The 15,804-nt window shown below is 37.5% G+C and overlaps 1 protein-coding gene across 4 annotated transcripts in view; it reads right to left on the bottom strand.

Moving 5' to 3' along the window:
- Positions 1 to 15,804, bottom strand: part of LOC116178093 (neo-calmodulin-like) — a 97,620-nt gene that overhangs the window by 44,824 nt on the left and 36,992 nt on the right. For 3 of the 4 annotated variants that reach the window (XM_031497406.1, XM_031497408.1, XM_031497407.1), the window contains exon 3: positions 8,786 to 8,827. The exons of the other annotated variant lie outside the window; for it this stretch is intronic. In XM_031497406.1, the coding sequence (XP_031353266.1) occupies positions 8,786 to 8,827 (42 nt within the window). The remainder of the gene's footprint in view (positions 1 to 8,785; positions 8,828 to 15,804) is intronic. 4 annotated transcript variants of the gene reach the window in all.

The following is a 15,804-nucleotide window of genomic DNA, read 5'->3' as shown; positions in this document are numbered from 1 at the left end:
GTAGTGCCATTTCGCGTAGTTATTGCGTCAACTTCTCTCAAACTTATCAGTAATCAATTTTGGAGATTAAATCCCGAAATTCATTTAGATTCCAGATGACCTACTTCGGTCCAATAAAGCGGCTTTATACAAAGAAATTACGGTTCGCATCCCGAAAGTTGCAACTTAATCCTTTTTATTTCGTTTCAGAAACGACCCTTTCATATTCTTAACACACGAGGAATCCTCATCGGCCGGGAATGGAAAGCGGCTTTGTTGAAAATATCTGATATTTCTTTGTGCGTTAATTATGTGTCTCTTAAATAAATACGTTGGAATCAAACTTTCCCAGCGCTAAGGGAGAAAACAATTTTTCCCCTTGCGCTATACAAGTAAGCTTATAAGTAAATAAAATACCCTTCGACATAGATATTAGACGCAACCATAAAAGCAAGATGGAACAACAACTGATAGAATGATGAAAAGAAAGGGAAGAGGAGAATTAAGAAGCGCGCAAGGAAGAAGAAAAGAGAACGGACATGAAAAAGAAAAAAGGAAATCGAAAAAGATAGCGAGGAGAACGAATAGAAAAGTAAGAATAATTGGCGAATATAAGAAAGGGACTCCGAGGGAAAAAGTATCTGAACGAAGAGGATGAAAAAGAAGACACAGACACTAAAGAGGAAGGAACAAGAAGAATGAGGATGGTGTTGAGTATGAAAGGGTTTAGAGGAAACAAGTATAAATTGTGCACAACTCTTGTGCAGATAAGGCGCATTTTTTTAACCGAAATAGCTTTTGGTTTGAGATCACTTGCAGGCGTCTCAATCGCCGTTTGTGAGTACCCTCCTCCGACAATCCGTTCTTGAGGTATAAGGAAATATACCAGATCACTATAAGAGGTCGAGGAGGAGGGCTATGGTTGGTAGCAATTAATTCCTTTCGTTGAGACCTCTTAGAGTACCATGAACGATAAAAGTAGTTCCACTTCCCCCTCCCCCTCCACCCCGTAGTTTGATAAGAGAACAGAAAGAAGGGCAGTAGTTGGTAGAAAGCGGTTCCGTTCGTTGAGACCTTTCATTAGAATACCATGAAGGGTAAAATATGTCTGTACCCCCCCCCCCCAATTTTCTAAATTTTAACTTGGCACCACTAAACGTATGCGTATGCAAAATCTGAGACCAATTGGTTGTCGTATGTGAAAGTTATGCACGTTTTACTTTCAAAAACAGCATCTCAGGAAATAATTCTTTAAAGATGCGCTAAAAAATAAAGTAGAAGAAAGGAAAGAAAACAAAAAAGAGGAAAAAAGAAGAAATAATGGAAAAAAGAGTCAGAAGAAAAAGAGCCTATTAGACATGACATGTAAAAGAATTTGAGAAAGGAGACCTGAAAAGCAAGAAAGAAGAACGACGAACAGAAGAAAGTGTGGTAAGAAGGGTGTAGCGCTAGGTGTAACGAGAGAGGAAGGAAAAGAGAACAAAAATGGAAACAACAAAAGGAGGAGACTGAAGGCGAAGTTGGCGAGAAGAAACTATTAGAGCATTGTAAAAGTAACAGAGGTGCAGAAAACGGCAAAATAGGACACAGGAAAAGTCAAACCATCGTAAATATGAAATAGAGGAAGAAAATGAAGTAGAAAAAAGGAAAGAAAAAGGAGGGGTATATAATGAGAAATGACATGTAAAAGAATTTGAGAAAGGAGACCTGAAAAGCAAGAAAGGAAAAACAAAACGACTAACAGAAGAAAGTGTCGTCGAAGGATGTAAAGAAGTAGTGAGAGAGGAAGGAAAAGAGAACAAAAATGGAAACAACTAAAGAAGACACTGAAGGCGAACTTGGCGAAAAGAAACTATTAGAGAATTGTAAAAGTAACAGAGATGCAGAAAACGGCAAAATAGAAGGAGACAGGAAAAGTCAAACAATCGTAAATATGGTATAGAGGAAGAAAAAGAAGCAGAAAAAAGGAAAGAAAACAAAAAAGAGGAAAAGGAGAAATAATGGAAAACACAAAAAGAATCAGAGAAAAACAGAAAGAGTATATGATGCCTATTAGACATGGCATGTAAATGCATTTGAGAAAGGAGACCTGAAAAGCAAGAAAGAAGAAAGCAAAACGACGAACAAAACAAAATGTCGTCAGAAGGGTGTACGGAAGTAGCGAGAGAGGAAGAGAACAAAAATGAAAACATGAAAGGGGAGACTGAAGGCGAAGTTGGCGAGAAGAAACTATTAGTGTAAAAGTAACAGAGGCACAGAAAACGGCAAAATAAGAGGAGACAGGAAAAGTCAAACAATCGTAAATATGTTATAGAGGAAGAAAATGAAGTAGAAGAAAGAACGGAAAACAAAAAAAAGAAGAAATAATGGAAAGCACAAAAAGAATAAGAGAAAAAAAGAAAGATGCCTATTAGACATGACATGTAAAAGAATTTGAGAAAGGAGACCTGAAAAGCAGGAAAGAAGAAAGAAACACGACGAACAAAACAAAGTGTCGACAGAAGGGTGTACGGAAGTAGCGAGAGAGGAAGAGAACAAAAATGGAAACAACAAAATAGGAGGAAAAACACAAAAAGAATCAGAGAAAAAAAGAAAGAGTATATAATCACTTCAGTGCTTAAATTTGAACAGTTTTTATTTTAAAAAAACAACCTTTATAAGTATAAGTTTATTAGAGTGAAAGAGAAGACCACTATAAGCGAATAAACCAACGGTACAAATGTATCGTTTAAAATTCTTGCTCTTTTATTTTTTTCCGAGGAACCATAACAATTAGAAGGGTATTACTGGCTTTTTTTGGCTAGGTTTTTGGGTACGTGGTTTCAGATTTTGTAACAAATTTCGGTAAATTCCTACCCTAACATGGTCCTGATCTTAACGAAATTTTTAGTATCATAGTTTGCCCATAGAAAATACCAAATCCAACAATATTTTTGAATATTTGAAAAACAATGCAACTGCAATTCTCACCATAATATTTTTCTACAATCTCTTTGTCTTTAAAAATTGTTAAGAATGCTTATAAGCCTCAAAAAATGTTCAAAGGCCTCCAAGAGTCCCTAAAAGTAATCTGAAGGAGTTTGTCAAAACCTTCAAGAATTTTTGAGACCTTTTAATTGGGTTTTAGGTCATAGGAGCTGTGTCGCGAAGAACATTTAGGAGCTTTGGTGATTTCTTTAAAATTTCCAAAGCTTTTCCTGTGTTTTTAAGGGCTTTCGTGAATCTTTGAGAGCTTTTAAGTGAGTATTTTCCAAAAATATTTAGAAACCTTTCGGGTGCAGGCTTTGAGGAAGGAAGACATATTTGATTCCAACAGGTAACAACCCTTATACGTAGGTATAAATACATACACATCGAAACGAAAATCGTTAGCTAGGTATTATAGCAACCCCTTTGTTCCGTCGAGCGAAGAATCATACTCGACTGGATCCATTAATCCATAAATTAAGGTGTCGAATTTTGTCTCTCCGCTATTCGGAATATCCCATTATAAAGTCCGGTTTGAATTGCAAATTATTCCTAACTTCTAAATAAACATAATGTTCACTTAATAATTTGAGCTTTTGTACTAACAAAAACGGCAAAATAAAGCCTTCATAATGCCCTAAATGAATGTAAGGAACTTTCTCATTGCCGACTCTGCAGGACACCCTTTAACGATTCAATGAGACTTCGTTCGAGAAAGCTGCCGTTCTTTCTCAAGTTTCAAATTCTCCACGCGGCTTTTGTACACATGTTCCGCCGTCTCTTTTGTTGCAAATGAAAGAATTAATGTAACGTAATCGAATACCTTCAACAGGCATTCAAGTTTGACTTTCACTCTATCTTTATGTTTACTTATTTTTCCACGCTTTTATTGTGCGATAAAACGCTCCAATGGAAGGTAAACTATCTGAATTTGTGCGACTTTTCCCAGTATAAATATTGAGTTTTTTGAAAATCCTTAATGTAATTAATCACATTAAAAAAAATTAGTAACGATCCTTATGGAAGCATTCGTAGGAATTTCTGAGTTCCCGTTAATTTTCATTAGCCCAACTTACTTGCCTTGCTAGTTGTAACGGTAATTCCTGTAGGACTTCTGCTGCAGTGATATCTAGTGCTTTAGATCGATAGTCCTGACTCAAACAAGATTGATACAATCCCCTTCTAAAAGATTCCGGCTCCTAATAAGGGTTGTTTGAATCGCACGGAAGATTCCTTTTTGAGGAACGATGCCAAATGAATCCTTATTTGGAAACCAGAAGGGTAGTATAGCGTTCGGCTTTAAGGAAAGTAGAGTCCGTGTTTTGCAACCCTGGGTAGGGGTTCAGAAGATGAAACGTGAAAGCTTCTTTGACTCCCCATACTTCCGTAATGTACTTACCGTTATAAATAATTCATTGAATTACAGCTAATTCGTCGATACGAGTGATAAATTCAGCACTAAACCAGAATAACGCTAGAAGAATTGAGGCGAGAAGTTGAGAACGAGAAAAAATTGAGCAAAGGAAATGGAAGGTAATGCCAAAGCCTGGGCCGAGTTAAATAGAAAACCATGGAGCAGCTGGTAGGATTTCAAAAATCAATTGATCAGGAAATCTGGGTCTGAACGAGTTTAAAAAAAGATTTTCTTTCATACTATCTAGTAATGATGAAGAAAACCCGAGAATAAAGAAGCAAGAACAGACAACGATGTTAGGCAAGATAATAAAAGACAGGTGAATTACATTAGAGGAGGATTCGAGAATAACAGAAAGAGAGAGGCGAAGATATGAAATGAATAAAAATCGGGAGGATTGGAGGGGGTCGAATTTCAACATTAATATAAATTCGGAAGACGGCGAAGGGGGTCCACTAGTCCATCGAAAGATTCAAAGCAGCCAGAAGCAAATAAACTTCTTTAAAAATTACTATCAAGACATCAAAATGAAACCAGAAAAGAATATAATAGAAGAAGATAAAAAAGAAATTTAAAAGAAACAAAAAGAGAGAATATCCAGAATATTTAAAGAAACAAAAGGAAGCAATGTTACTACAAGATATGGACAAGAAGTTAAAACAAGAAGTGAAGATTAAAGAAGATACACTGAAGTTGAGAGAAAAAAAGAAAAACATTCAAGAAGAAGTAAAATTAGCACCGTATTCCAAGGTACTGAGCGAAGAAGTTTTTGACGATGACAAAGAAGAAATTGAAGGTGTTCAAATGAACATACCTGCTTTCCTGCCTGCGACCAAGATGTTCGTTATACTTCCTAGTGGTGGTTTGTTTCCAGAAACCCATGGAGGTTTTTATTTGCCCATTTTCATACAAATCCCCTTGTATTTTTGGTTCAGTTGGCATCATCTCGTTTCTTCTTTTAATACTGCATGGTGGGGAAGGTAGTATTTCGCAGGTGCCTCCGTTGCGTTCTGAGGTACCATGTGTCCTAGCTCTTCATACTCCTGTATAAAGGATTTGTAACTGCATTCTACGCCCCGATCGTAGGAAAGCTTCCATTCCATTTGTAAAAGGCAGTTGCTTTGCTCTTCTTCCCGAGATAGTACTGCCTGTTAGTTTTAAACTTCCTGAAACTTCGTCAGCGTGCCATCGTCCGCGATGGAGACCAAGCGTTGTATGGGTTCACCTTCTCTCCTGGCGACCTCTGTCTTCCCCGAAACAATCCAACTCACTTTCGTATTTTGCGGCTTTCTTTCGTCCTTACTTGACCAGAAACGGCAGTCCATCAGGCCCAATTATCATGTTGTTTGGGCCAGGTTGGGCTAAGTGCCCGGGATGAATAAACTGGTAAAGATAAAGTGAGATTCTTCAAGATCAACAACTGGCTTTTGATCCCGATCTCGATTTTTTCTGGCACCGGTCCTGCACCAGTCAACCCCACGCCGAATACCTCCATGGAAACCTCTTTTCTGCGAAGCCCCAAGGCCAGAACAAGAGAAGAACATACATAAATGGCGGTATGAATGTCTTAAAAAGTTTCGCAAGCTTAAATCAGACCGAAATTTATTATTAAGGGCAGTTTAAGGGTTGGTTATAGATTATTTAAACATAATCTGTCAAATAAATAATCATAGTTGGTCTACTACGTAAAGTTACAACCCCCGGAATGTAAGAGTGCTATACATGGTGGTATGAATGACTTAAAAAATTTCGCAAGCTTAAATCAGACCGAAATTTATTATTAAAGGGCAGTTTAAGGGTTGGTTATAGATTATTTAAACATAATCTGTCAAAGAAATAAACATAGTTGGTGTATTACGTAAAGTTACAACCCCCACAATGTAAAAGTGCTATACATGGTGGTATGAATGACTTAAAAAATTTTCGCAAGCTTAAATCAGACTGAAATTTATTATAAAATGGCGGTTTAAGGGTTGGTTATAGATTATTTAAACATAATCTGTCAAATAAATAAACATAGTTGGTGTATTACGTAAAGTTACAACCTCCGCAATGTAAGGGTGCTATATATGGTGGTATGAATGACTTAAAAAATTTCGCAAGCTTAAATCAGACCGAAATTTATTATTAAAGGGCAGTTTAAGGGTTGGTTATAGATTATTTAAACATAATCTGCCAAAGAAATAAACATAGTTACAACCTCCGCAATGTAAGGGTGCTGCTATTTTGGGCACTTGAGTTCACTTCAAAGTGTAATGCTTCCCTTGGCCCGGAACCCTTGTGGCAACGCGACCCGAGTTTATTTAAAGGCTCCCATACGGCTCGAAAACCAAATGTAGCGTTAGGGTAGTAAATTCCAATGCTCCATTTGGTCCTTGGTAAGGTAAATACCGGAGTAGTATAGAACAACTTAAGACGTTCTGCAGAGGCACCTCTAAAAAAACTTTATGCGGGTCACCCTGTAATTGGGCGCAAGTCTGTTGAGGGCCCAGAACAAGAGAGGGATAATAAATAAATAAATTGGTCAAGAAATTAGAAGTATTGGAGGAGTGAAGAACTATACTACAGGATTTTAGGAACAGAGGAGAACACTTGGTTGACAACGATAGGAAGAATGAAAGTTAGTTATGAAGACCAAGAAGTGGATACAATTTTTAAGAGTTCCAAGAAGGAAGAATTATTTGAAGAACCAGTTGAAGTAATAGGCTGGAATCTTATAAACTATCAGAAAAGAAGATAATATAATATAGTGAAATGAACATTGAAGTGAAAAAGTGACGTCAAGTGAAGTCAAGGAGTGAAGATCATTTTTTTTGGTCAGGTTTATTAAAGATTTTGATTTTTACTGAAGATAAAAGAAATCAAGTGAAATGAAATGAAGTTAAGTATATATAATCAATTTTTTTTCCATGATTTTTATTATACAGTTTTAGGTTTCATAGATGGGACAAGTTAGTTTTTATGAGTTTTCTGACATTGATTTTTTAGGATTTTCACATATTTTGGGAATAGTTAATTTTTTTATTTTGCCAGTTTTAGGATGTAGGTTTTTTGAGTAGGTCTAGGAGTTTTGATTAGGGTATTTAAGAGTTTACAGAATTAGATATTTTCAAAAAATTTGTTTAGTAAAAGCTCCCGTGTCGTTTATTGTTATTAAAATCTCATCAAGTTTTCTTCGATATAAAAAAACAGAGGGGGCTATTGTAGCGAGAGCGTTAGATTTGGATTTAAATTTTTGAATTTTCCTAGGAAAAAACGTAGTGTAGAAAAATATCAAAGTTCTGAATTGGTTTCCGAAACAAATTGCTGTTATGACAGCATAAGGCAAAGCTACCATAAGAAACGCTGACTGCGTAAGTTTCTTTCATACTATTAACAACCCTAGAACTATTTGGGATTGGTAGAAGTAAAAACCTTAACCAATGGAAATTAATTGTGTGAAACATAACGAGAGTTGCAATGCTCTTTTTTAGAGCGCAGGTCGTAAGTTTAAATTCTGAAGCATGTAATACGTGTAATTTCAGACCAGTTCCTCCTCGATACTGCGGAATTTGAGTATTTTTCGATATTTCTAATAGAAGAGATACATTTTAATTTGTCGCCCTGCATTTTGCACATTCCTGATTTTCAAATGATTCGGTTAGTACATAGTATTTTTTTTTTTTTTTTTTTTTTGAGTTGGATCCATCGTTCCTCGAAATGGGGGTTGAAATATATTATGTTATCAAAAATCTCTAAACCTTCCCCATATAGTTTTATTCGTTGAAGTTTTTAAAAATAACAGCGACTATAGTTTCGGCGTACTGCCATCATCAGGCGACTAGAAGTGTATCACAATATAGCAAATTTGAAAACATTAAGAGCTAGTACTTACTGTGAAAGTTAACAGGAAAACAGTAAATTACAAACGTTGAAGACGGAGAGATTTTTGATAACATAATATAGTACATAGTAATTAAATAACTTACTACTTACCTGATACAATTAACATTTACACAGATTTGATCAAAGTTTCCCTAACCTCCTAAAAACAATGGGGTGTAAAATCGTGTATTGCAAGAAGTGCCTGAACTGTTACAAAATCCAGAGTCCGCATTAGTGAATATTCTTAGCGATAACAAAGTAACTAGCAATAATAGTAAAAAAACATGCATAAATTAATTACGGCATTAAGTAGTTGAACTAACCCATAGTGAGCAGTGCATAATTAGTCGAGCAGAAAGTCTCATGCGGAAATCACGTTGAGAACTGAAGTTAGTAACTGAGGAGGATAACGGGAAAGGGAGTAGGACAAGCAGACTAAGTCTATTCAAACTGCAAACTCTATAATACTATGTCAATATTTCTAGTAACTAATCTAAAGGTAAATGCAAAAACTCTATGTAATTCAAAACTAGTGAACTGTGTTGTTTTCTAAAAATTTACCTGACTCAGACTTCTATAGCTACTAGCGCTTCCACTGCGCGCCTGTGAACAAATACAAAGAGTTCACGATAGGTTCAGAAACTGTAAGGTGTAAGCGATCTTTAGTATAGTTTTGTAGCGTGTATAATGTTGGATGGGCGCTCTAGCATCATAGTAAAAATCGCTTGAATATGGCATGATATTATCTACAGCTACATTTGTGCAAAGTGATGAAGTGATTACTTTGTGTAACACGTTTACCAATGGTGATTATGAGTGACATTTATTAAGAAGTACAATTTTTTCCCTATGTCTACTTTTAAAAGACAAAATCTCTTCAGTAATTTTTAGCATCCAAAACTTTTTAAAACAAACTGCCATATTAATTAGTTTGAAGATTATTGCTCTGGTTTTAAGAAGTCATTTATAAAATTAGCGCTCCTCCGCAGAGATTTTGTCATTTAACAGTAGACATAGGGAAAAAACAATACGTAAATCCCTATGTCTACTTCTTAATAAATAGCACTGTTCATGAATTACATAAACTTCTAAAACTGTTTTGTGTATTGTTGTATTTTACTTAAATAAATGTAAATAAATTATTATTAGCGTTTGTTTTTCAGTCAAAATCGTAAAACGAGCTGAGACATATTCGATTTGAATGAATACAACGATCAAAGGATACAAAGGGCCTTTGCCTTTTCAGCTCATTAAATCGAGGCCGAGTCCGATTCGTCCATTGTCAATTAGTTACCTATTCCCAAAGGCCCTATTTCGTACGAAACAGAAAAGAATTCAGCGCCTAAATTCGTTTAGACAAATAAATCACGTGCGTTCGATGAAACATAAACGTCAAAGGAATTTATTATGCGTCGGAAAATGAAAGAAAAAACGCACGCTAGCTCGCAGGTTTGACGCTCGGAAAACAACTGTTCCCCGTTGAATATCCGTACGCGATTCGCAAAGAGAAAAAAAATACCGAAAGGAAAACTTGATTTATTGAAACGCCGAGAATAAAGTCTCAATTTCGCCTGCACGGTTTTGATAAATTATTTGCATTGTGTGTGTGTTCCTTTCTGATCGCTTATATTATGAAATTTGTGCAGAATCCGCCTATCGCTAAGTAAATCAGAAAAATGCAGGAAGGCTCTCTGACCACCCCCTCAGAAAACCGATTCGGAGCAACAAATCGAACGACCTATTTTCACCTCTCTCTCGCGGTGCGTATTGGATCCGAGTAACAAATGTGATGATTAATCACCGAAGAGGGGTTGCTCCGATACTGTCGCGTTCCCTGAAGGAAGCTAATGGAGTTTTGAAGGGGAAACTATCCACCTGAAATTTAATGCCACTTAAAAATGCGTTATAATGAAATTAGGGGTAGGTGAGTGTAAGGCGCCTCAAAACGACTGTATTTGTGGTGAAGTTGCCATAACTCATAACGAAAGTAACTAATTGCTAATATCCGTTTCCGCTTGAACAATAATGTATGAGTCTCTTGCACAAAAGATGAGCTTTCTGTCACTAGTTCGTGATCTCTTTCTCGCTCATGTGTTGACATGTGATAGAGAATAAAGAACTCGTATGAAATTGGTTTACAAACTAGTGACGTAAAACTCAATAAAATTGTTGAATTTTACTAATAATTACTCGGGGGTTGGCGGGGCGTTCTAGTTCTGAGTGTAGGTGGTGGAGGAAATATGGAAAAAGACCATAAAGGTTGAAGAAAAAATAGTTACAGGTGCAGAAGGGTGGAACTTGCTTAATTACACGGGGGTGGTCGGGACATTCTAGTTCTAAGTGTAGATGACGGAGGAAATAGGGAAAGAGTCCGGAGGAGTTGAAGAAAAAATTGTTGCGGGAAAAAAACTGTTGAACTTTACTAATAATTACTCAAGGGTGGTCGGGACGTTCAAGCTCGGGGTGTAGGTGGTGAAGGAAATAGGGAAAGAGACCGTAAGGATTGAAGAAAAACTGTTTAAGGGTGCAGGAGGATTAACTTTAATGACAATTCCAAAAGGGTAGTAGCGACTACTGATTCTTGATACTGGTGGAGGAGAAAATGGATAAACAGACCGTAAGGGTGAAAAAAAAATTGTTGCGGGGAAAAAAACTGTTGAACTTTACTAATAATTGCTCAAGGGTTGTCGGGACGTTCTAGTTCGGGGTGTAGGTGGTGAAGGAAATAGGGAAGAGACCGTAAAGATTGAAGAAAAAATGTTTAAGAGTGCAGGAGGATTAACTTTAATAGACAATTCCAAGAGAGGTAGTAGCGACTACTGATTCTTGATTCTGGTAGAGGAGAAAATGGATAAATTGTGGCGGGAAAAAAAACTGTTGAACTTTACTAATAATTGCACAAGGGTTGTCGGGACGTTGTAGATTGAGGTGTAGGTGGTGAAGGAAATAGGGAAAGAGACCGTAAGGATTAAAGAAAAAATGTTTAAGGGTGCGGAAGGATTAACTTTAATAGAAAATTCCATAAGGGTTGTAGCGACTACTGATTCTTGATCCTTGTGGAGGAGCAAATGGCTAAATGGACCGTAAGGGTGAAGAAAAAATTGTGGCGGGGAAAAAACTGTTGAACTTTACTAATAATTACTCAAGGGTGGTCGGGACGTTCTAGTTCGGGGTGTAGGTGGTGAAGGAAATAGGGAGAGACCGTAAAGATTGAAGAAAAAATGTTTAAGAGTGCAGGAGGATTAACTTTAATAGACAATTCCATAAGGGTTGTAGCGACTACTGATTCTTGATCTTTGTGGAGGAGAAAATGGCTAAATGGACCGTAAGGGTGAAGAAAAAATTGTTGCGGGGAAAAAAACTGTTGAACTTTACTAATAATTGCTCGAGGGTTGTAAGGACGTTCTAGTTGGGGGTGTAGGTGGTGAAGGAAATAGGGAAAGAGACCGTAAAGATTGAAGAAAAAATGTTTAAGAGTGCAGGAGGATTAACTTTAATAGACAATTCCAAGAGGGTAGTAGCGACTACTGATTCTTGATTCTGGTAGAGGAGAAAATGGATAAATGGGCCGTAAGGTTGAAGAAAAAATTGTGGCGGGGAAAAAAACTGTTGAACTTTACTAATAATTGCACAAGGGTTGTCGGGACGTTGTAGATTGAGGTGTAGGTGGTGAAGGAAATAGGGAAAGAGACCGTAAGGATTAAAGAAAAAATGTTTAAGGGTGCGGAAGGATTAACTTTAATAGAAAATTCCATAAGGGTTGTAGCGACTACTGATTCTTGATCCTTGTGGAGGAGAAAATGGCTAAATGGACCGTAAGGGTGAAGAAAAAATTGTTGCGGGGAAAAAAACTGTTGAACTTTACTAATAATTGCTCAAGGGTTGTCGGGACGTTCTAGTTCGGGGTGTAGGTGGTGAAGGAAATAGGGAGAGACCGTAAAGATTGAAGAAAAAATGTTTAAGAGTGCAGGAGGATTAACTTTAATAGACAATTCCATAAGGGTTGTAGCGACTACTGATTCTTGATCTTTGTGGAGGAGAAAATGGCTAAATGGACCGTAAGGGTGAAGAAAAAATTGTTGCGGGGAAAAAAACTGTTGAACTTTACTAATAATTGCTCGAGGGTTGTAAGGACGTTCTAGTTGGGGGTGTAGGTGGTGAAGGAAATAGGGAAAGAGACCGTAAAGATTGAAGAAAAAATGTTTAAGAGTGCAGGAGGATTAACTTTAATAGACAATTCCAAGAGGGTAGTAGCGACTACTGATTCTTGATACTGGTGGAGGAGAAAATGGGTAAATAGACGGTAAGGGTGAAGAAAAAATTGTTGCGGGAAAAAAGCTGTTGAACTTTACTAATAATTGCTCAAGGGTTGTAGGGACGTTCTAGTTCGGGGTGTAGGTGGTGAAGGAAATAGGGAAAGAGACCGTAAGGATTAAAGAAAAAATGTTTAAGGGTGCAGAAGGATTAACTTTAATAGACAATTCCAAAAGGGTAGTAGCGACTACTGATTCTTGATACTGGTGGAGGAGAAAATGAACTTTACTAATAATTGCTCAAGGGTTGTAGGGACGTTCTAGTTCGGGGTGTAGGTGGTGAAGGAAATAGGGAGAGACCGTAAAGATTGAAGAAAAAATGTTTAAGAGTGCAGGAGGATTAACTTTAATAGACAATTCCAAGAGGGTAGTAGCGACTACTGATTCTTGATTCTGGTAGAGGAGAAAATGGATAAATGGGCCGTAAGGTTGAAGAAAAAATTGTGGCGGGAAAAAAAACTGTTGAACTTTACTAATAATTGCACAAGGGTTGTCGGGACGTTGTAGATTGAGGTGTAGGTGGTGAAGGAAATAGGGAAAGAGACCGTAAGGATTAAAGAAAAAATGTTTAAGGGTGCGGAAGGATTAACTTTAATAGAAAATTCCATAAGGGTTGTAGCGACTACTGATTCTTGATCCTTGTGGAGGAGAAAATGGCTAAATGGACCGTAAGGGTGAAGAAAAAATTGTTGCGGGGAAAAAAACTGTTGAACTTTACTAATAATTGCTCGAGGGTTGTAAGGACGTTCTAGTTGGGGGTGTAGGTGGTGAAGGAAATAGGGAAAGAGACCGTAAAGATTGAAGAAAAAATGTTTAAGAGTGCAGGAGGATTAACTTCAATAGACAATTCCAAGAGGGTAGTAGCGACTACTCATTCTTGATACTGGTGGAGGAGAAAATGGGTAAATAGACGGTAAGGGTGAAGAAAAAATTGTTGCGGGAAAAAAGCTGTTGAACTTTACTAATAATTGCTCAAGGGTTGTAGGGACGTTCTAGTTCGGGGTGTAGGTGGTGAAGGAAATAGGGAGAGACCGTAAAGATTGAAGAAAAAATGTTTAAGAGTGCAGGAGGATTAACTTTAATAGACAATTCCAAGAGGGTAGTAGCGACTACTGATTCTTGATTCTGGTAGAGGAGAAAATGGATAAATGGGCCGTAAGGTTGAAGAAAAAATTGTGGCGGGAAAAAAAACTGTTGAACTTTACTAATAATTGCACAAGGGTTGTCGGGACGTTGTAGATTGAGGTGTAGGTGGTGAAGGAAATAGGGAAAGAGACCGTAAGGATTAAAGAAAAAATGTTTAAGGGTGCGGAAGGATTAACTTTAATAGAAAATTCCATAAGGGTTGTAGCGACTACTGATTCTTGATCCTTGTGGAGGAGAAAATGGCTAAATGGACCGTAAGGGTGAAGAAAAAATTGTTGCGGGGAAAAAAACTGTTGAACTTTACTAATAATTGCTCGAGGGTTGTAAGGACGTTCTAGTTGGGGGTGTAGGTGGTGAAGGAAATAGGGAAAGAGACCGTAAAGATTGAAGAAAAAATGTTTAAGAGTGCAGGAGGATTAACTTTAATAGACAATTCCAAGAGGGTAGTAGCGACTACTCATTCTTGATACTGGTGGAGGAGAAAATGGGTAAATAGACGGTAAGGGTGAAGAAAAAATTGTTGCGGGAAAAAAGCTGTTGAACTTTACTAATAATTGCTCAAGGGTTGTAGGGACGTTCTAGTTCGGGGTGTAGGTGGTGAAGGAAATAGGGAAAGAGACCGTAAAGATTGAAGAAAAAATGTTTAAGAGTGCAGGAGGATTAACTTTAATAGACAATTCCAAGAGGGTAGTAGCGACTACTGATTCTTGATTCTGGTAGAGGAGAAAATGGATAAATGGGCCGTAAGGTTGAAGAAAAAATTGTGGCGGGAAAAAAAACTGTTGAACTTTACTAATAATTGCACAAGGGTTGTCGGGACGTTGTAGATTGAGGTGTAGGTGGTGAAGGAAATAGGGAAAGAGACCGTAAGGATTAAAGAAAAAATGTTTAAGGGTGCGGAAGGATTAACTTTAATAGAAAATTCCATAAGGGTTGTAGCGACTACTGATTCTTGATCCTTGTGGAGGAGAAAATGGCTAAATGGACCGTAAGGGTGAAGAAAAAATTGTTGCGGGGAAAAAAACTGTTGAACTTTACTAATAATTGCTCGAGGGTTGTAAGGACGTTCTAGTTGGGGGTGTAGGTGGTGAAGGAAATAGGGAAAGAGACCGTAAAGATTGAAGAAAAAATGTTTAAGAGTGCAGGAGGATTAACTTCAATAGACAATTCCAAGAGGGTAGTAGCGACTACTCATTCTTGATACTGGTGGAGGAGAAAATGGGTAAATAGACGGTAAGGGTGAAGAAAAAATTGTTGCGGGAAAAAAGCTGTTGAACTTTACTAATAATTGCTCAAGGGTTGTAGGGACGTTCTAGTTCGGGGTGTAGGTGGTGAAGGAAATAGGGAAAGAGACCGTAAGGATTAAAGAAAAAATGTTTAAGGATACAGGAGGATTAACTTTAATAGACAATTCCAAAAGGGTAGTAGCGACTACTGATTCTTGATACTGGTGGAGGAGAAAATGGATAAATGGACCGTAAGGGTGAAGAAAAAATTGTTGCGGGGAAAAAAACTGCTGAACTTTACTAGTAATTGCTCAAGGGTTGCCGGACGTTCTAGTTCGGGGTGTAGGTGGGGAAGGAAATAGGGAAAGAGACCGTAAGGATTGAAGAAAAAATGTTTAAGGGTGCAGGAGGATTAACTTTAATAGACAATTCCAAAAGGGTAGTAGCGACTACTGATTCTTGAAACTGGTGGAGGAGAAAATGGATAAATGGACCGTAAGGGTGAAGAAAAAATTGTTGCGGGAAAAAAACTGTTGAACTTTACTAATAATTGCTCAAGGGTTGTCGGGACGTTCTAGTTCGGGGTGTAGGTGGTGAAGGAATTAGGGAAGAAGACTGTAAAGGTTGAAGAAATAAAATGGTTAGGGTTGCAGAAGGGTTAAACTGAAAATTGCAAAAGGGTTGTCGGAACGCCCTGTTTCTTGATTCTGGTGGAGTAGGAATTAGATAATGGACCGTAAAGGTTGAAGAACAAATTTTTGGGGGCGGAAAAGGGTTGAATTTGATCAATAATTCCTCGGGGGACGTCGAGACGTTCTAGTTCTGGTGGAGGAATCAGGGAAAGGGGCCGTAGGTGTTAAAGAAAGAATGGTTACCGGTGTAGGAGGGTTGAACT

The sequence above is a fragment of the Photinus pyralis genome, unplaced genomic scaffold, assembly GCF_008802855.1.
Source record: "Photinus pyralis isolate 1611_PpyrPB1 unplaced genomic scaffold, Ppyr1.3 Ppyr1.4_LG8, whole genome shotgun sequence".
NCBI lineage: Eukaryota > Metazoa > Arthropoda > Insecta > Coleoptera > Lampyridae > Photinus > Photinus pyralis.
Note: the sequence above shows the minus strand (reverse complement) of the source record. Positions and strands in the feature narration are given on the sequence as shown.